General features: G+C 36.1%; 3 protein-coding genes, 1 non-coding gene and 1 pseudogene across 4 annotated transcripts; 2 read left to right on the top strand and 3 right to left on the bottom strand.

Annotated features, from left to right (window-relative positions):
• Positions 1–410: 410 nt before the first annotated feature.
• LOC113711864 (kunitz trypsin inhibitor 5-like) lies at positions 411–1188 on the bottom strand. Its single transcript, XM_027235092.2, has one exon. The coding sequence runs from the start codon at positions 1146–1148 to the stop codon at positions 534–536; it is 615 nt and encodes a 204-aa protein (XP_027090893.1). The 5' UTR covers positions 1149–1188; the 3' UTR covers positions 411–533.
• A 2971-nt stretch (positions 1189–4159) lies between these two features.
• On the bottom strand, positions 4160–7004 carry LOC113711472 (kunitz trypsin inhibitor 5-like; annotated as a pseudogene).
• Positions 7005–7017: 13 nt separating this feature from the next.
• On the top strand, positions 7018–7539 carry LOC113711471 (protein SRC2 homolog). Its single transcript, XM_027234635.1, has one exon. It carries the CDS (start codon positions 7018–7020, stop codon positions 7537–7539), a length of 522 nt encoding a protein of 173 aa, XP_027090436.1.
• Positions 7540–14707: 7168 nt separating this feature from the next.
• LOC140015237 (uncharacterized) lies at positions 14708–20050 on the top strand. Its single transcript, XM_072067152.1, has 5 exons — positions 14708–14947; positions 15701–16255; positions 16370–18184; positions 18972–19006; positions 19405–20050. Exons 1-5 carry the CDS (start codon positions 14708–14710, stop codon positions 20048–20050), a joined length of 3291 nt encoding a protein of 1096 aa, XP_071923253.1.
• Positions 15245–15351, bottom strand: LOC140015546 (small nucleolar RNA R71). Its single transcript, XR_011822199.1, has one exon. It is a non-coding gene; the product is annotated as a small nucleolar RNA R71 (small nucleolar RNA).
• Positions 20051–21026: the final 976 nt, after the last annotated feature.

The following is a 21026-nucleotide window of genomic DNA, read 5'->3' as shown; positions in this document are numbered from 1 at the left end:
AACATGTGTATACATTTGCCTAAAATAAGAAAAAGAAATAATTGTGCATTTCTTCGTCCGATCCATACCATTATCTGGCACACTTAGGTGCAGGAATAGTTGATGTAACAACATTTAAATAACTTGTATTTCATTGTCAACTACTCATACAATTTTGTAATAGACATACAATTAATATGTATCAAATCCATGCGAACGTCAACTCAATATCACGTCTCTGTTTAAAGTTGTACAAGTAATAAAAATTGAATTACAATTTATCCAAAGAGTGTTACACTGTTCAAGAATGTTTTTACTGAGAAAAGGCTCCTGCTTGTCTTAGGCGTATGCAATGAAGACACTAAAATTTTCCATGATATCCCAAATACTATTAAAACCAAAACATGATTTACATGTAGATAACTTACATGTTTTGAACAAAGATCGAGTCAAATCTTATTCACTGGAGTTGTACATTCTTTCTTATTACTCATAATTTAACTTGAAACAAAAAGGGATAAGAAACTTAAAATCGAAGGGAGCAAGGATAATATTCAATATTCAGCTTTCTTGAAGAAAACCCTGAATGGTACATCACTCAAAGCAAGACGCCTCCTCCCATTCTGCACAAATATCCCAACATCTCTGCAGATGACCTTACAGAAGTTACAAACAGTAGGACAGTAAACGAGCTTGTAATCCTGATCATATTTTTCAATCTTGAACCAGTTGCTTATGGTTTCACGGCCTGGATTTCCTTCAATTCCGCCACTGACTATCACGTATTGTGATATATCTGCGTCAAATTCAAGCTTCCAGACAGTTGACTGAACACAAATTGTAGCAGCAAAGAACTTGATGTTCAGATCAGTTGAAACTGGGACCACGCCTTTAGTGGTGTTTACTGGTGTAAACGTTAACGGGAGGCCCCTTTTAACTTCAAACTGCTCCTGGATGACATCAAGAGGGCAAGTTTCGTTGTCGGCGCTGCCAAGAGTTAGGCCGCCACCGCGGCCGCGAATAACAGGCAATATGTAGTAATGGGCTCCGACGATGACCTTTTTTCCGTCGATGTCACGAACGGCATTACTGGCTGGTCGAGCGGCTGAAGAGGGGGATGAGGTGAAGAGAAGAAATGAGAGGAAGAAAGGTAGCAGCGTTTCCTTCATTTCTTTGCTGTATGTCTAGTGTGTTTGAAGTTGGAAGATTTATGAGAATTATTGGAGTTGATAGGGATCTAGGGTTAATATGATTTTCCCCTGATAAACGTAATTGACTTTGGAGGTGACCCTACTAGTCTATGGCACAAGGTTGATGACTTTTGGTAGGTAAGAAAGTCTCATTTAGATTTTTTTATACAAATATATAGTAATGATTTGATGTATGAGAAATAAAAAAGTTAATTAAAAATAATAATAATAAATAATAAATTTTTTTTTTTTTTGAAAAATTGTCATTTAAACAAGACAAATCGATGAACATCGAAGGAAAGAAGATACGTTAAGTTGGGTTTTGTCCAATCATATTATGTTGTTGTATTTTTTGCATGATTTAATTAAATTTATATAATTTTGTTGTTAGTGTAGATTATCTTAACCGTGATCATAAAACAACTTATGTAAGCATATGTTTGTCAAAAAAAAAAAAAAAAATTATGTAAGCATACACTAAATTACCAGTATAAAAGATATAACCGAACAAAATTGGATCTACCAAAGCTGACTTTGAAGTTTGAATCGAGTATGGTCAATCAACACTTATTTATGATAGTAGTCAACCCCTCTATTAATTGCTCTTCTTTTATCTGACTGGCATATCTATTTATTATCTTATCCTGGTGTACATCTATAGAGGAATTACTCACTTGAATTAGATTTAAAAGTATGAGGGTTCTCTACAATCCTACCTTGTGATTGATTCTAGAGTCAGAGTAAGGTTGGTGATGGGAATTATGGAAATTGAATTGTTCTAAATTTTGATTGTTAAGTTTGAATGAGAAAAATTATTTTCAAAGTGGGCATAAGTGTTATTATGATTCTACAGGTTGCGGTGTTCACATATACGTCTATTGTCTATGATAATGCAGGTACTTTGTTTTTTTTTATAAAACATTATAATTTCATTGAAATCTGCACTAATAGTAGAAATTATATTATTAACTATATACAGATATCAAAAAATAGATTTGAGAAGAATGCATACTACAAATCCAAAGAACGAGTAAAAATTAAAATAAAATAATTATAACTTCAAGAATGTTTGTACATGCTTTCAATCGTCAGATCTACAGATTAATTCAGTACAAATTCAGATATCATGATAAAATCTGCTATATAGAGTCAAAAAATTCCAAATCCGGTAATCAAAGCTTAAAAAGAAAACATAGATCTAATAATTAAAGAAAATGGAAAAACTATTGAAACTCTCACTATGAATCCTCGGACAGAAGAAAATGCCGGTACAATATTTGAATATCGCCCTTGATCCATCTGGGCATCTAACGTGGTTTGTTTACATGTTTGTGGGGTAGGTGTGGCTGGATAGGGAATATTGTGTGGGGGTAGGTGTCGCTGGATAGGGAATATTGTGTGGAGGAAACAGTCTTTGAAGAAAATATTTCACTTTTTTTTTTTATTTGAAGCAAAACTGAATCAAGTTTACTAACAGGATTGGTAGAACACTAAGGCTTATACACAGAACCAAAAGAAAAATAAAAAAATAAAGAATGCTTGACAAGAAAGGCTCAGTAACAGTTTTGATCCAGGAAAAAATTGTGTAAATAATTTTCCTCCGATGAATCAGACACTTTTATTTTTCATTTTTTGATAATCAAATCATTCATTCATAAAAAAATAAGTTGTTACATCTTTCTAAGTGCCAAAGTGGTGGTATCATCACAAAATACAGAATAAAGCAGAAAACTAGATAGAACCTGTCCTCTCATGTCAATTTGACTTTGCCCAATTTATCAGGCATTTAAACTGCAAGTTTTACCAAACTGCAAAGTGCAAATCTCTCCTTTTTGTAAACATTTTAGAAATATGTAATATCACACGAGACCTTGAATGTAAATCTTGTACTAACCTTCAACTGTGGGTAATGAACATTTTTTTTTTGAGTCCTTCAATAACCTAAAAATTTCAGCGTGGTTGACAAAGGTGAGAGATGAATTTGATCCAAATATACTAAGGCCCAACAGAAAGGATCGATTAGCCTGCCTACAATGTCCAATAACTTGAAGTGGGTAGACCCAACTGTACCACCCCAGATCCATAGAAAGGGGGCAACAGGCGTAGTTCCTTCTCACAGATATTCTCGTTGTTTGTTAAAACTATACGCGTTCAGTGTTTGAAAAGTTACCATATCATTGTGGTCATAGATTTTTTGAACACTTGACAATTTTTTGTGAGAAGCTACAAAACGATACCACGTGTCACTTACAACTCAATTACATGTAATTTTATTTATTGAAGGAGCGGTTTATTGCATGTAATTTAGATATGTCAATTACAACTCAATTACATTGACCCGTCCAGATCTGCCCACTAATAATTTGTTCAAATCCGCTCATTAAATTTGAATGGATTTAAATAAGTATTCAATTAAATACATTTAATTGGTGAATAGTGGATTGATTTTGGTTCATCCATTTGTATCCATTTAAAAATAATTATACATTTAAACTCAACTTTTAGTGAATGTTAAGTAAATAAATTTAAATTTTGTATCAATTTAATAACAACAAAATACCGTTATTTCTTATTAAACAACATCCGAAAAATAAAAAGAAATAAGTAAAATTTTAAGTGACTTATAAATGGATAATTGGATATACCCATATCCAATTATTAAATGAATATAAATGGATTGATCTAATTATGTCCATTACCCAATTATAACCCGCCTAAAGCTGCTCAAGTCACCCATTTTGACATTTCTAATGTAACATATTATTTTTACAAACTAAAAAAATATGCATGTGGTTAACCAAGACGAGAGAGCATTTGTAAGACTTAAATTACATCCATGCGTTCAAGGCTTAATTACATTACTTGTAATTATGGTGGTTCAAACAATTGATGAGATGAATTGAGGGGAAGTTGAAAATAAGTAATTTCTCCAATAGGGATTTGAACCCAAAAAGCCCAGAAGGAAGGGATCACCAGATGAAGGCTTCTATATGATTAAATGATATAGTATTATTCACTAGACAAATATAAATCATACATGCTTCCTTATTATGTCACGCCTTCACATGAAAAGGAGGAAGAAAAAAGTCAAGGATAAAATTACAATAACAAGTTAACGACACATCTTCGTTTTTCAAGCTTTCTTGAACATAATCCTGAGTGGTACATCACTCAAAGCAAGACGTCTAGTTCCACCTTGAACAAAAAAGCCAACATTCTTGCATATCACCTTGCAGAATTTGCAAACCGTGGGACAAAAAACAAGCTTATAGTCTTTATCATCAAAATTTTCAATCTTAAACCAATTGTCTAGAGTGTCACGACCAGGGTCTCCCTCAACTCCACCATCATATATGAAGTACTGCCCTAATATTTCATCATACTCAAGCTTCCACACAGTTGACTCAACACAAGTCGTTGAAGCTGAGAACTTGATGTTTAAATCAGTGGAAACACGAACAACACCCTTTTTAGGGTTGACTGGTGTGAAAATCAACGGGAGGCCGGGTTTGACTTCCAATTGCTCCTGAAACACGCTGAGAGGGCAAGTATCCCCCGCCGGGCTGGCTAGAGTAAGGCCGCCACCTCAGCCACGGATGACTGGTAAAATGTAGTAGTCCAAGCCTGCCCTGAACTTCTTTCCGTCGATGTCGAGCACCGGATCAGGCGCTTCAGCTGCTGGCGAGAGGACAATATTGAAAAAAAGAAATAAAAGAAAGAAAAGGGTTTTCTTCACTGTAGACTGTAGTACAGTTTTGAAGTTTGGAGTTTTGACTTCTGAGAATAGATGAATGATTTGGATCTTGAGATATAATCACTCGCTATATGTAGATAAATCTGAGAAGATAACACGGATAAGGGCGATTGACTCCGGAGCTGTTCGAAATCCACATCGGTACGGAAAACGGCATGTGGGTGTTAAGAAAATATCTTAGATGAGTTTTGAATGACAAAATGTTCAACTAGCACTTGGTCAACTGTCTGTAATCCATCCTTTAAACAGATTAGCTCTGTACTTTTCAGTCCTTTAATTACTCAGTTCCATTAGAAAACATATAGTAGTTTAATGCTTTACGGAGATAATCTAGGTATTCATGTTTTAAGTAATTTTTGGGTCTCATAGAGAATGCTTTACAAAATTTAAAATAATTGTTTGGAATTTGCAAGTTTATTTTAAAGATTTTCGTTTTTATTAGTTGTTTGACGGGTGAAAATATCGGTATAAAGTGAAAAGAACAAAATAATAACTAAAAATGGCAAATTTGGGGTAAAGAAATCCTCTCTTGTCCCCCATCGCGTTCTAAAATCTTTCCCGCTTTCGCCTCATCGCCCGCTTCCGTTATCCCCGGCCCCTTGTCCCCTCCTCAATGCCCCGACAGTGTCTCCACGATTGGCTAATTCCAAATGACCATGGATGGATATGGAGGAATATATTACAAAAAAGATCTATTGGTAGACTGTAGAATAAGGTGCATCTTTGAAACAAAAGGGATAATTTGTTTGGCTTGATAATTGGCACCCAAAGGAGCCCTATTGACGAAGTACTCAGATGCTGTGGTGTGGCAGAAGAATTGTACGCAATATTAATTTGCTTCTGTACCTAATTCTATTGCTTTGCAAGGGGAATTTGACGACCAATGATCAATTGAGGCAATACAGTCTAGCCAGAAATATGGAATGTGTCTTGTGCCATCAAGCAAATTAAGGAAACTGCTAATATTTATTCTTTGCCTGTTTTATGTCCTCCAATATATTCCCAAAGATCCAGCGCTTATGTATTATTCTTCGAGCTTACTCTTATGAACTTGGGATCAAGAGCTGAAATGGTATCTTATTCATGGGATGCAACAATAATTTTTAGGGCAGCTTAGGAGGTTGGCTTTATCTGCCGAACTACTCTAAGTTGACTCGTAATACAGGTGGACAACTAGGAGGACAACTTGCTGTTTATTAATAAAATTAGTGGACAACTTGGATGGATACAGAATCCATTTGTTTTTACCAAAGACTAATAGTTGGGAATTCTTAATTTGGTGCTTTTCAGCAAGAATAGGTACACCGTACAGTCGTACACGACATAACAAGTGTTGTATATGTACCCACCCAAAAAAAAAAAGAAAAGAAAACTGTTACATATGATTTTGGCCATTTAATGTCTATATATTTAAATAAAATTAATTCATACAGCGATAACTATAAAAATAAAGAGGTAGTTTATGAATGTATACTTTTCATACTATTAAAGCTTTTATTAAACAGATTATCGTACATGTACATAAGTTATGCCTAATTTATTATTTACCCGTATATAGTAAGCATCTATTGCCCACTTATCTCCAGACGATTTCTGAATTTAATTTCACTTTGGATAAAAGCTAATATTTGAGATACCCGCTAACTATGTGGACCATGCCAGGCAAACCCCATTATTAACGCATCAAAAAATGTTTAGTTGAATTAAGGTGAATTTTTAACCAAATAGAGTTCATTTAGTCTTTTGCAAACATACAATGCATACCTATTATACCAAATCAAAACTCTCATCTTAACAACTTGAATTACTTAATCCAATTCAAGTTGCAATTAGGAAATTCGCTTGGATGTTTCTGAATTACAGCCATGTATCTTTAGCCTCTATATTTTAACAGCAAGTGTGTCATGCATCTTAAACAAATTTGACCTTTTCAACATTTTCATGGTTATATATACCATTCCTTTTCCATGATAAGCACTGCATAAACTCACATAACCAATTGCTTCCTTATTAGTAAGCTTTCTTTTCCCTTCTTCAACAACCCCTCCAATATTCCTAGTTACACTATTAATCCATCTCATACTATTTTCCAGCATGGAGTGTAGGCAGTTCGAGGTCACTCTAATTTGTGCCAATAATCTCCCAGATGTTCGAGAGCTAGGCAAAATGAAAGTTTATGCGCAGGTTTCAGTAAAAGGACATTCAAATTCGGTCTGGGTTACCCCTGTGGATAGGGAAAGAGAGACAAATCCTTATTGGAATTGCAAGATTAAGTACACTCTCCCTGAGATAGCTGTGCAGAAGGATGGTGTTATTCTTGTTATCAAATTGTACTGTGAAAGATCTTTGTTGCCTGATAAATACGTAGGGGAAGTGAACTTGTCATTGAAGAAACTTTTCGACTGTGGATTTTCACAAGAAAACCTGGAATATGATGTGGATAGGAATGATGCTGATGGTATATTTGGCAAACTGAAACTTTCATATGATTTCGCAAAAACGAAGATTACAGTTTCTAAGAGTGAATCTAGTCTTCGGGGGCAAGTACTAGAAGCAGTTGGCCATGGAGTTTTACATGCAGTTATCCATGGAGCTATACATATCATTTTGCATTGAGTATTACTATCAGAAATTTACCAGAGTTATTTTCAGGTTGAGCTGTTTTTTGCTAGAAAGTGGTTTTGGGAGAATTTGAAATATTTGTATTTGAAATATCATTACAAGTCTGGTGATTGAAGAATAAATTAATGACATTTGAATTGCTTATCACAACTTTGTCTCATTTATATTATATTAGCAAAGCATAAGTTGACATAGAAAATAATGAACACATATCTTGTATCAAGTTGTCAACCACAACTAATCACAAAATACATGATCCAGTGCCTAATTTCACAGGCAAGTACTACAAACATTTATGAAATGGAATTGCTAATCTAATTCACCCAAAAAAAAATATAGTAATATAAAGAAGATAAAGATTGGTGATGTAAAGAAGATTATGCTCTTCAAATCATTAATTAATGAATACTGTTGGAACAAAAGTCCAAACCTAATTTATTTATTACATAGCGCTGCTAGTAGATTTGTTTTGTTTGCATGAGCTCATAGCCCATTTTGCCTGTGTCTTTAGGCAGTTTACTACCCTGTTTCCTGCAACATTTAGTCTCCATAATCAAAGTAATTAATCACAACCAAATATTTATTTAACTATCACAAAAATCGATTTATGCAGCACATAGGGGTAACTCGATTATCTCTTTTCAAAACTAGCTTTTTAGTTTCTTTTGCAATAATTATGCATTCACTAAAATAGATTTTTTAATATTAAACAAGAACACATAAGTTATTCTAAAAATTCTAATTTTTAAGAATCAGTTCTAATCAAAATCAGTTGACAACAAGCCCTTTATGTTAAATATAATGTCCACGATTTAAGGATCACATCCACAATTTTAACTTAATCAACCAACTACCATATTGGTCAAAATTTCAGTTAGTAGTTTCATTTAGGTTATGTTCAATTAACTTATTTTCTAATAAACGCCCACATGTTTTTCTTACAAATGATTGAAATTCAACATCCTCCCATAGTAGATTATAACATGCGTTAGTCTTATTGGATGATTTACTACAACCAAAAAAGGCATTAGCGACGACAACTTTAGCAAGAAGTAGAAGGCTTGACGCTATTAAGAGGCTTATAGCAAGGAAAAGAACAAGACCTCACCAAAGATTGGAGCCATCCTATACCCAGCCTAAAATTTCCGCCAAAAGGATTGCGGGAAAGCTTCCCTCCAAATACTGATTCTAGTGGGCCAAAGTTTCTATGTTATTGGCGAGAAATCATGAGATTGCGGCTTATGTATCCCTTTTTATGAGGATGTGCTCTTGCAAGCATGTTTGAGCAATGGAGAGGACATGGCCTTTACCTTGCCAAAACCAAATATTATCACCAAACGATGTCGGTAGGTCTTAATAGGATTTAAAGAAAAGAAAAATCCAGGAAAATAAGTAAAAGCCTCAACTTCCTAAATTACTCCTAGACCAGAAGCACAAAATCCTGTCATAATTAGAGATTTTCCTCGTTCGGGCATTTATTCAAATAGCTAACAGGCGTAGAAGAAACTAGTGTATTTCTTTTCAACTTGTACATAAATTATGCCCAATTTTTTCACCAATCCAATCCCATAACTAATTTCAATTCCAATTTTGCAAGGTCAACATGGCTCAAGCATAGAACATCAAAAAATATAATGACTCTTATGAATAGGTGACAGGTTGTCGATGCCTGTGCAATAATAAAATTAAACCTAATTGCCAATTAAAATATCCAAAACTCGATTCCAAGTACCGGAGCAGGGACTCTAGGTGTACAATGGGTTACTTGATTCACCCTGTACCCAAAGAATTTGCTTGATCCGATATACCCGAATGGGATAACATTTTCACAAATAATTATTAATTTGTAAACAGGGTAAGTAGGGTCGTATCCTCAAGAACTGGGGATATTTGTCTCTTTTGAAATCCAAAGTAACACAGGGGATGTTTTTGTATAAAGGATGACAATTAAAACAATTCAACTAAAAATTAAATAGCCAACTAAAAATTAAATGACAATTCACTTAAATCAGAGTAATAATAATTAAAGGTCTTAGCCAAGAAATAACATCAGCAATGGTTCACCTAATTGATCATCGATGCACAAGCAATTCCAATTATTTATTAATAAATAGGTTATAACTGCCAAACTAGCAATGACAGTCAACCCCTCCTTACTGTATCGGTGATTAAGGTACGCCCGTTAATCACTTCTCTAATTGAGAAATAATTCTAGGTAAGCCCGTAAGATTTAATTCCCCAATTGCCTTACGTATTAGAAGAGCCATATTCTAACCAAATAATGCACTATCAGGGTTATTTTAAATTAGCTCGCGTATTCCCCTGCCACAACCCAATCATGTCAGTTGTCACTATTTCAAGACAATTAAACAAGTACGGATTTAATGCCCTAATTGACAATAGATTACCAAATTAACTAATTATCCGGATCCAAGACAATCGATTAATTAGGCACCCATAAGCACTGTAATCAAAGAATATGCGAATACCAATAAATAAAAGAAAAAGATAAAATTAAATCGATCTCACAATTTCTAGGCGAATCAAAGCCTCCATTGTTCCTGGACTGACAAAGGGGATTTAATTCATCTCGGATGCGAAAAACCCACACAAAATTGAAGCAACAGTCACGGCCATCAATTGGGTAAATTCAATTCGTTGGAATACTGACGAAAAAGCAAAGCTACAGGAAGTGATTAAATGTCTTCACTTCATCTGGATATACGAAGGAAGAAAAAGCTACTAAAAGACAAAACGAAAAAGTCAAAGGCTCAGCCTCCGTAGTGCTTGTTCTCTGCTATCTAATATCTAGTTCCTACTCTAATTTCCCTACTTCTGTCTAATGCCTAGCTACTGTGCGGCGTCCCCAGCGGTCAGGAAGACTTCAGCCTTTCGTTCTTTTTTTCCAATGCTATCTCCCGCAAATTACCAAAAAGGGTCGAGTCTTGATATTCCAAAAATGCCTTTGGACGCCTGCTATTTGAACTCCTTCCTGATGACTGCCAAATTGGTATTTGTTACGGTATTTTCGTTCTACTCCCTGTAATAAATTCAAATTTTCAAAAGTGAGTAGAATCTAACAATTGATCCACATCAGATCAGGTAATAGGGGAAATTAATAATAAAATAAATGATAAAATTGTAACCTATCAATTTCCCCCACATCTAAACCATGCTTGTTCACAAGCATGAGAACAGCAAACAAACACCAATATTTGACAGTGGCTATTGCTCTATCTATCATATTGCCAAGTTACCAAGAAAAACATAAATCAAGCATCAGTGATCAAGATCCAAGAAACATCACCCCGGTTAGTTTCTCAACCACATACTCCTTCAAATCTAGATTAACTAATCCAAGAAAAAGGAATGGCGCACAACATTTATCAACAAATGGTCCAAATATTAACCAAAATCTCAACATTAAATCCATAAATCGACAAGCTGACTTCTATCACACACTAACACAACCTTCACTTGTTCTTTTTTTCACGTTTTCTATTATTATTATTTTTTTAATAGCACAAAAGACTTAGTCTCTAGCAATTAGAGTCTTTTGACGCGATCTCCAACATTTTTCAGATGAAAGAGCCCGATTATTCAGTTCCTATCGCTATACGACCATGTACTCATAGAAATTACTACCTTTTGATACGGGAATCGATACTTTTGGTGAAAACCTCCAGTTACTCAGTAGTAACGACTAGCGGAGTACAGTCAACTTTATTTCACAGCCAGATAACACAATAACTCAAAATAACACAGTAAAAGAAAACAAAAATAGCAGCCGTTAGCCTCATTTCTTCAAATATGGAGAACTAAAGTTAATACTGGATCAATTCACATGAAAATACCAACAATCATTCCCTATACTTAGAAAAGTTAACAAAAAAATAAAAAAAGTCAAGCAATCACCGATATTCACCAAAGAGATGTTTTTGGATTCAATCACATTAACTAGATACACTTTTATTATTAAAACTTGGCAATAGTAGAATTAGAGTCAACAACCCAACATCAAACCTTGGTAATCACATGAGAGCTAAGTACTAAAAAGAAAGAAAGAGAATGAACGAAAGATAAACAAATAACTAACTAAAAATAAATGACAAACATCTAAAAACTAAAAACTAGAAAAACTAGCACCACAACTGATCCCCCCCACACCTAAACGATATATTGCCCTCAATGTAGCAAATAAACATTAAAAGTAGGAGAAAAAGCAACAAAACTGCCCTGAAATCAAGTCAAAGTGGTGGGTGAAAATCAAATTGAGGCGCAAGACCCACATGATGCATGAATGCCGCCAAATTCTGCGCCATGCTATGCACGTTAGCATCGATGTTGGTCATCCAAGCCTCCAGATTCTGAACTTGCGTCCGGAGTTGATGCCATTCGTCAGCCCCTGGGGGTGGAGGAGGCGGAGCGGAGGTAGAAGGGTCGGCATCATCGCCAATAGGGGACGAATGGGCAAATGAGGATCGATGGGGGGCGCGAGGAGGTCCCGGAGGAGTGAATCGGTAGGAACCATCGACGTACTCAAGAACTCCCATTCTCTCCAAGCACTCCGCATTCAGAAATTCCATTTCAAATGCCAAATGAAGGTCATGATCCTGGAGATTAAGAACCCCCAACTGTACTGCCAAGTGTGTGATGTAGGACCCGAGGATCAGGGGTTTGTTCTTTTTTGGTAAAACGGTCTTGAACTGTGCCCCAAATTCACCTTGACATTGTTCTTCATACATCAGATGAAGAAGAACTCGGGTCGGGAGAGTATACCCAAGCTATCTTTGCGACCCGAGTAACTGTAGGCCAGAAATCGCTGAACATACCAGGCACTGGGGTCCTTAAGGTAGGAGCTCCTAGACCGAGAAGGGTTATAGCAATGCCTGTCGACAGACATGTCCTTCCACACCTCGTGGTAAGAGGAGAGAAATGTCTTTACGTAATCACATGCGCTCTCAGCATATTCTCTAGTCTCCACATACTCCTGAGTAATGAACCCAAATGCCGATTAAACTAGGTAATAGAGAAATTGAACTCCTGACCCATTAGACGGAAATGAATGACATTTGGGGTCTCAACAGTATATCTCGTAGGCAACTCAAACTCAAAAGTGGAGTAAAACTCCCGAATCAGCTCGACAAAAACGGGACAGAAGATATCAAGATAAGGGTGCCATCCGATGGCTGTAAACATCTGCTCAACCTCCTCCCGTAGCCCTAGAGCAGTCATAGCAAGTTTCTCACAATACTTGCAGGATATGATAAGTCTCTCACAGACTTGAGCATATCGCTGCTGATCAACGGGTCTAGTGAAATTCAAATGCCCCCCAAAGTCTGATAAGTGAATATTTAACGTACATTTTGTATGAATTTGGCATGAATTTTTGGTATGTTTTGAGAAGATTAAAGCCATATTTAAACTCTTTTGGTGATAATTGCTTAAATATTGTTTAAGAGTTAAGAAATTGATAAATGAGTGATTAATGCGTAATTTTGTGAAATTGTGAAGGTAATTGATGTATGAAATTCATGCACAAGTTGAAAGAAATGTCAGGGTCATCCAGAGGACAAAGTACACAAGAAAGTGGGAGCAAAAATGTAGAAAAAGGGAAGAAGTGAAAAACTGGAAAAATGTTCAACACGGATCCGAGCTCGGATCCGTGTGTACAAGAGGGATCCGACCCCTCGTCTGTACTTCTGGCGGAGTATATCCGAGGTCAGGACGATCCGACCTCGGATCCATCATGGGAAGGCCTCGGATCCTATAATCCGAGCTCGGATCCATTATCACTCCTCGGATCCGAGGCTCGGATCTGTCTCTCTCCTCAGCAAGTGGCACAGCCGTTTTTCTTTACCTTTCTCACAACTTTTACAGCTATTTTGAGGGACAGAAATCGGTGGCACATGCTTCTGCAATAAAAGAGAAGACCAAATGAGTGTGGACAAAAGGAACATCATATCTTTGACTTCTTTTTACAAAATCTAAGTGGAGGAAATTATGAAGTGAGAGGAATGGAATTTCTACCACCTTTTATGCAGAAACACAAGGGAGAAGCAAGGATAACCATACGTAGCTAGTTTTCCTTCTTGCAACAAGTTTTCTCTCTAGTTAGGAGTACTTGGAGAAGCATTTTTTGGAGAGTTTTCACTTGTAATCATATTGTGCAAGAACATAGCAGGAATTGGAGAGCTTCACCTTCAATTGGCTAAGCTTTCTTTTATCTTTCTTATACTTGTACTTTATGATGTTTTGTATTAATAAACTTGTGAATTTGATTGTTAAATCATTCATGAGTAGCTAAACTCCTTCATCTAGGGAGTAGATGAAACTTATGGCTAAATAATACTAATTGAATGTGATTTACACTTGTTATATCTTGAGTTAACTTGTCTACTTGTGTAGCTGTGATTTCTTGTTATTGTTTGATCACCAATAACTTGTTTACAGTTGTTATTGTTCAATGAGAATTGGTAATAACAATGGAAACACATGAGTAGAGCTTGAGTTGTATGTTCATGAAAATAGAAATACACTTAAGTGGATTACTTAGTATTTCATGAACTAAAACAGAGTTGTAGTAGTATTTCACCATGGAAATAGGGAAATCTATATTGCTCTAAGCCATTTCATCATGGAAATGAGACTTGGTAATCTTGGAAATAAATCTCTGGTTAAGCAAGAATAATAGCAATAAGTAAATCCATTTATTTGTGTAGTTTATGCCATAAGTGGAATCTACATCCCTAGAATCTTCATTAAGTGAAATTTCTCTATTTGCATTCAGCATTTGTTAAACTAGATTTGTACATCAGATTTGTAGATTACAGCATTAGATTTTCTCTGCTCAAAATTAATGGTAAGTCTAAATAATAGAGAGAACAGGGGCTTAGTAATTGTTTAAATTGCTCCTCGTGGGATCGACCCGATACACATCTTGTACTAAAATTTCGACCTGTATACTTGCAGTCCAACGGGTGTAAAATCGGAATTAAACTTGCATTGATACAATAAGAACCCGTCAAGTTTTTGGCGCCGTTGCCGGGGAGCGGCAATATTAGGGCCTAGTCATCTCTATTAATTTAGACATTTTCATTTGTTTTTATCCAAGTTGTTGAATTAAAACTACAAAAATTTCTCTTATTTTTATTTGTAGTGCATGCACCGATCAAATAGAGAAGTTGCACATTTTGATCCTGAAATTGAAAGAACATTGCGGAGACAAAGGAGGAATACACTGCATCAAGAGGAACAAGAGGTTTGGCAGCCAATAGAAGATATCTTGATAGAATTACCATTTGAAGAAGAAATGGCGGAAAATGACCTAAATAGGCGAGTTCTGCGAGATTTTACTATACCGGGAACACAAGGTTCACAAACGAGCATAGCAAGGCCTGCGGTAAATGCTAACAACTTTGAGATTAAACCTTCACTTATCCAAATGGTTCAACAATCTCAATTTGGAGGTAATGCAGTAGAAGATCCTAATACACACTTAGCTACATTCTTGGAAATTTGTGATACAATTAAAATGAATGGAGTTAGTGATGATGCTATAAGGCTAAGATTGTTCCCATTTTCATTGAGAGATAAGGCCAAACTTTGGCTACACTCTCATGCTCCCAATACTTTCACTGGATGGGATGAATTATCAAGAGCATTCTTAAATAAGTACTTTCCACCAGGTAAGACTGCTAAGCTTAGAATGGATATCACTAGTTTTAGCCAATTAGAAGGTGAATCATTATATGAGGCATGGGAAAGGTTTAGAGATCTGCTTCGGAAATGTCCACATCATGGACTGCCGGAGTGGTTAATCATACAAACCTTCTATAATGGTTTAGTTTTTTCTACTAAAACTATGATCGATGCAGCTGCAGGTGGAGCTTTAATGGGTAAAACACCCCAAGAAGCTCATAATTTGATAGAAGAAATGGCAGCAAATAACTACCAATGGGCCAATGAGAGAGGTAATGCAAGACGTCACGCAGGTATGATAGAAATGGACACTCTTAATATGCTGAGTGCTCAAATGAATAATGTGATGAAATTGCTAAGTAGACAAGGTCCAAGCTCATCTAATGCACATGTAGCATGCTGTTCTGTATGTGGAGGTGAACATGATACTAATGAGTGTGTTGATTCTGAACAGGTACAATTCGTCAATAATTACAATCGTAATGCTCAAAATAACCCCTACTCGAATACTTACAATCCGGGGTGGAGAAATCATCCAAACTTTGGATGGAAGGATCAAGGAAATCAACCAAGGCCAACCAATCCACCGGGATTTCAATCAAGGCAACAACAAGCTGAAACTAAATCTGGTTGGGAGATGGCAGTGGAAAAGCTTGCAAAAGTTACCTCGGACAGATTTGAGCGAGTAGAAGGAAGGTTGGACCAACTCACTACAATGTACAGGAATGTAGAGGTCCAAATTGGTCAAATTGCTAGTTCTTTGAATAATCGAAATCAAGGAGAATTACCTAGCAAAACAGAGGTCAATCCTAAGGAGCATGTGAAAGCCATTACTCTTCGTAGTGGTAGACAATTAGAAGATCCTCCAGTGAAGGAAGTTGAGAAGGATGAGAATGAAAAACAAGAAGAAAAGCAGTGGAACCAAGAGGCGATTGTGGAGGAAAATAGTCGGGAGAATCCAAGAGAAAAGCAACCATCATCTTCCACTACCATTCCAATACCCCCTGCGGTTCCATTCCCACAAAGATTAAAGCAAAATAAGTTTGATAAAGATTTTGAAAAATTTGTTAAACTTTTCAAACAATTGCACATTAACATTCCTTTTGCCGATGCTATTTTGCAGATTCCGTCTTATGCGAAATTTCTCAAGGAAATCATGACTAGAAAAAGAAAGTTGGAAGACTGCGAAACAATAGCATTAACGGAGGAATGTAGTGCAATTATTCAAAATAAGCTACCACCGAAGTTGAAGGATCCAGGGAGTTTTTCTATACCTTGCACCATAGGTAACGTTGATTTTTCTAAAGCATTGTGTGATCTTGGTGCTAGTGTATCATTAATACCTTTAACGGTGGCTAGACAATTGGGTTTGCATGAGCTTAAACGCACAAATATTACTTTGCAACTAGCGGATCGGTCTATTAGATATCCAGTGGGAGTGTTGGAGAATGTATTGATAAAAGTTCAAAAATTTATCATTCCAGTGGATTTTGTGGTATTAGATATGGAAGAAGATATATCTATGCCAATTATTCTAGGTAGACCATTTCTAGCTACTGCAGGTACTATTATTGATGTAAAAAATGGCAAGCTTAAGTTTCAAGTAGGTGAAGAAGAAGTAGAATTTAATTTGAATGAAATGGAAAAATACCCTTCTTTTACCGATCATGCTTATTCTATTGGCACAATTGATAAACTAACCCAAGAGATGAGTCAAGTCAACCTTGACTTAGATCCTCTTGAGCATTGTTTAATGAGTTTAGGTAAGCAAGAAGATGTTTGTGAAGAAATTGAAGAATTGGCCAAGTACTTGGATTTTCAAGCACCTTATAAAAGGGGTAATTTGTATGAAAGTCTTGGCCAAGGAAAAGGGTTTTCACAACCTTCAGAAATTGAACCTCCAAGGTTAGAGCTCAAGCCACTTCCGACTCATCTAAGGTATGAATTTCTTGGAGAAAATAAAACTTTACCTGTAATTGTTAGTGCTGACCTTGATGATGAACAGTGTGCAAAGTTGCTAAGAGTTCTAAGAAGGTGTAAGAAGGCAATTGGATGGACAATTTCAGACATTAAAGGTATAAGTCCTTCTATATGCATGCATCGAATTTTATTGGAGGACAATTGCAAACCAGTGGTGGAAACACAAAGAAGACTCAATCCAAACATGAAAGAGGTGGTAAGAAATGAAATTCTTAAATGGCTTGACGCAGGTATAGTTTTTCCTATCTCCGATAGTGTTTGGATTAGTCCAATTCATGTGGTACCAAAGAAGGGTGGAATGACTACAATCGTGGGTAAAAATGATGAATTAATTCCATCTAGACTTGTGGTAGGGTGGAGAGTGTGTATTGATTATCGTAAGTTAAATACGGTAACAAGAAAAGATCATTTTCCCCTACCATTTCTTGATCAATTATTGGAGCGAATAGCTGGATATGAATTTTACTGTTTTCTTGATGGTTTTTCAGGATATAATCAAATAGCTATAGCTCCAGAGGATCAAGAAAAGACCACATTTACATGTCCTTATGGCACTTTTGCCTTTAGAAGAATGCCATTTGGTTTATGCAATGCTCCTGCAACTTTTCAACGATGCATGATGGCTATTTTTTCTGATTATATTGAGAAAATTATGGAGATATTTATGGATGATTTTTCTGTGTATGGTTCATCTTTTGATCAGTGTCTTCATAATTTGGAATTAATTTTGCAGAGATGCGAGGAAACAAATCTTGTACTGAATTGGGAGAAATGTCATTTTATGGTAAAAGAAGGAATTGTCTTAGGACACAAGATTTCCTCCAAGGGAATTGAGGTGGATCAAGCCAAAATAGAAGTCATCGAAAAATTGCCACCCCCAAGCAATGTCAAGGGGATAAGGAGTTTTTTAGGACATGCTGGCTTTTATAGACGTTTTATTAAAGATTTTTCTAAAATAGTAAAGCCATTATGTGATTTATTATGTAAAGATTCTCCTTTTCAATTTGATGACAATTGTTTGGTTGCATTTGAAAGGTTGAAGAAGGAATTGATTTCTGCCCCAATTATAACTTCACCAGATTGGTCAATACCATTTGAATTGATGTGTGATGCAAGTGATTATGCAGTTGGAGCAGTTTTGGGACAAAAGAAAGAAGGACGATTGCACGTCATTTACTATGCTAGCAAGTTGCTAAATGAGGCTCAACTCAATTATGCAACGACAGAAAAAGAGCTATTGGCAGTGATATTTGCTTTGGACAAATTTAGATCCTATTTAGTAGGATCTAAAGTCATTATATATACGGACCATTCAGCTCTTAAATATTTGCTGCATAAGAAGGATGCAAAACCTAGACTAATTCGGTGGATTCTTTTATTGCAGGAATTTGATGTGGAGATAAAAGACAAAAAGGGATCGGAGAATCTAGTTGCAGATCATTTATCACGTTTGGAATATATCCCAATCAAAGATCAGGTTCCAATTCAAGAGAATTTTCCGGATGAGTTTGTCCTAGCACTTAGAAATTCTCCATGGTATGCAGATTTTGCTAACTACTTGGTCAGTGGAGAGATTCAAAAGGGATTTAATTATCATCAAAAGAAGAAATTCTTACATGACGTAAAAAGTTACTTTTGGGAGGAACCATTGCTATACAGACATTGTGCCGATGGTATGATACGTAGATGTATTCCTGAAGATGAGGTACATAATGTTTTATATCATTGTCATAACCTTGAAACAGGTGGTCATTTCAGTACTTCAAAGACTGTGGCAAAGGTATGGCAATCAGGATTTTATTGGCCAACTATGTACCAAGATGCTAGGGAATATGTTAAAAATTGTGATGCATGCCAAAGAACTGGAAATATATCTCGAAAGAATGAAATGCCCCTGACTACGTTCTTGGAAGTTGAGTTATTTGATGTATGGGGTATTGATTTTATGGGACCATTTCCTAGTTCTTTTAATAATAAGTACATCTTAGTAGCAGTGGATTATGTTTCTAAATGGGTTGAAGCAATCGCTTCACCTACTAATGACTCTAAAATTGTACTTAGATTCCTTAAAAAGAATATTTTCAGTAGATTTGGTATACCCAAGGCCATAGTAAGTGATGAAGGGAAACATTTTTGTAACAGACAATTGGATTCCTTATTGTTTAAATATGGTTGTAGGCACAAGACATCACTTCCATATCATCCTCAAGCCAATGGACAAGCAGAGCTAGCTAATAGAGAGATAAAGCTCATTTTGGAGAAAACTGTGAATAAATCACGCAAGAATTGGGCTACAAAGCTAGATGATACACTATGGGCTTACCGAACGGCATTTAAGACACCCCTAGGGATGTCACCGTATCGTTTAGTCTATGGGAAAGCTTGTCACCTACCTGTGGAGATTGAGCACAAAGCTTATTGGGCAATTAAATCTATTAACATGGATTGTAATTTTGCAGGAGAAAAGCGATTACTTGAGCTAAGTGAATTGGAGGAACACCGACTACATGCATATGAAAATGCCAAAATTTATAAAGAAAAGATCAAATATTGGCATGACAAGCATATTATTCCTAAAAAATTTCTGGTAGGGCAAAAGGTACTCTTGTTCAATTCACGCCTGAGGTTATTTCCAGGAAAATTGAAGTCAAGGTGGTCGGGACCATTTGAAGTAACTCAAGTATTTCCTTATGGAGCAGTGGAAATAAAAGGAGAAAATGGTTCTCCATTTAAAGTAAATGGGCAAAGATTGAAGCCCTATTTGGCCGGAGAAAAGGTTCCTAAAGGAGTAAATTACTCCTTAGGAAATGCAATGGAGAATTAAAGAAGTTATAGGAAAGTCGAGCCAACGACTATAAACAAAAGCGCTTGTTGGGAGGCAACCTAATAATAATAATGTATTTGTGTGTTTTTATGTGTTTCTTACATTTTGGTGTAAGTTAATTGACTAATTAGATGTATTTCACTTGTTTATAGGAGATACGGGAGTTTTATCATCCATCTTGGAGGTGCACTTGAAGATCATGTTGGCAGGGAGTTTTCTTACCAAATTGTGTTTTAAGTGTTTAAAATTTCTATGCCTATACATACATTGTGCATTTCAAGTGAGTTTTGGTGATATCATGGTTATAAAGGTTCATGGATTCATTTGATGTGTATTTAATGCTCAGAAATGCCATTTTGATGTAAAAATGCAAAAATGATCAAAGAACCTCACCCCTCGATTTTCAATGTAAATGTGTTTGTTGTGTTTTGAGAGGATGGATATTGTGTTTAAGGTATATTGCATGTGCGTGGGAGGTTAGAATTGATAAAAGTTTGTCCAATGTGTGTTTTGGAATTGGCCGGAAAAGGGAGAAAAAGTTTGAAAAATTGCAGTTTCTGCAATTAGTGCAGAGAAGTCAGGATCCGAGCTCGGATCCTAAAATCCCAGACAGATCCGACCGCGGATCCATAGATCCGAGCTCGGATCTTTTCCAACCCAGATAAATCCGAGGGCTCGTCTGTGTTTCTGTTGAGGCTGATCCGAGCCATGTAGGATCCGAGGCCTTCCAGAAAGGATCCGACCTCGGATCTCTTCGCGATAAGAAAGGAAACGAGGCCTCGGTTCCTCATTTTTTCCAGATTTCTCTTCTCTCTCTCTTCGAAACCCTATCCCCTTTCCTCCAATCTTCCATTTCATCCATAAAATTCCCAATTTTTCACAATAAAACCTTCCCTAACCTCTTGAGAGCATTAACCCTCAACAATTTAGAATCAAAAACATCAAATTGAGGGGTTTTGATCTTCAAGACGCAAAA

Source organism: Coffea arabica, chromosome 10e (genome assembly GCF_036785885.1).
Source record: "Coffea arabica cultivar ET-39 chromosome 10e, Coffea Arabica ET-39 HiFi, whole genome shotgun sequence".
Lineage (NCBI taxonomy): Eukaryota > Viridiplantae > Streptophyta > Magnoliopsida > Gentianales > Rubiaceae > Coffea > Coffea arabica.
The sequence above is the reverse complement of the archived record's forward strand: the minus strand, read 5'-3'. Positions and strand labels throughout refer to the sequence as shown.

Bases quoted from the DNA above. Each gene is read 5' to 3' on its own strand.
- LOC113711471 (XM_027234635.1), top strand. From the start codon at position 7,018: ATGGAGTGTAGGCAGTTCGAGGTCACTCTAATTTGTGCCAATAATCTC.
- LOC113711864 (XM_027235092.2), bottom strand. From the start codon at position 1,148: ATGAAGGAAACGCTGCTACCTTTCTTCCTCTCATTTCTTCTCTTCACC.
- LOC140015237 (XM_072067152.1), top strand. From the start codon at position 14,708: ATGCACCGATCAAATAGAGAAGTTGCACATTTTGATCCTGAAATTGAA. The intron at 16,256-16,369 runs GTTCCATTCCCA...GCTATTTTGCAG, and splicing joins CCATTCCAATACCCCCTGCG to ATTCCGTCTTATGCGAAATT. The intron at 19,007-19,404 runs GTATGGCAATCA...ATATGGTTGTAG, and splicing joins CTTCAAAGACTGTGGCAAAG to GCACAAGACATCACTTCCAT.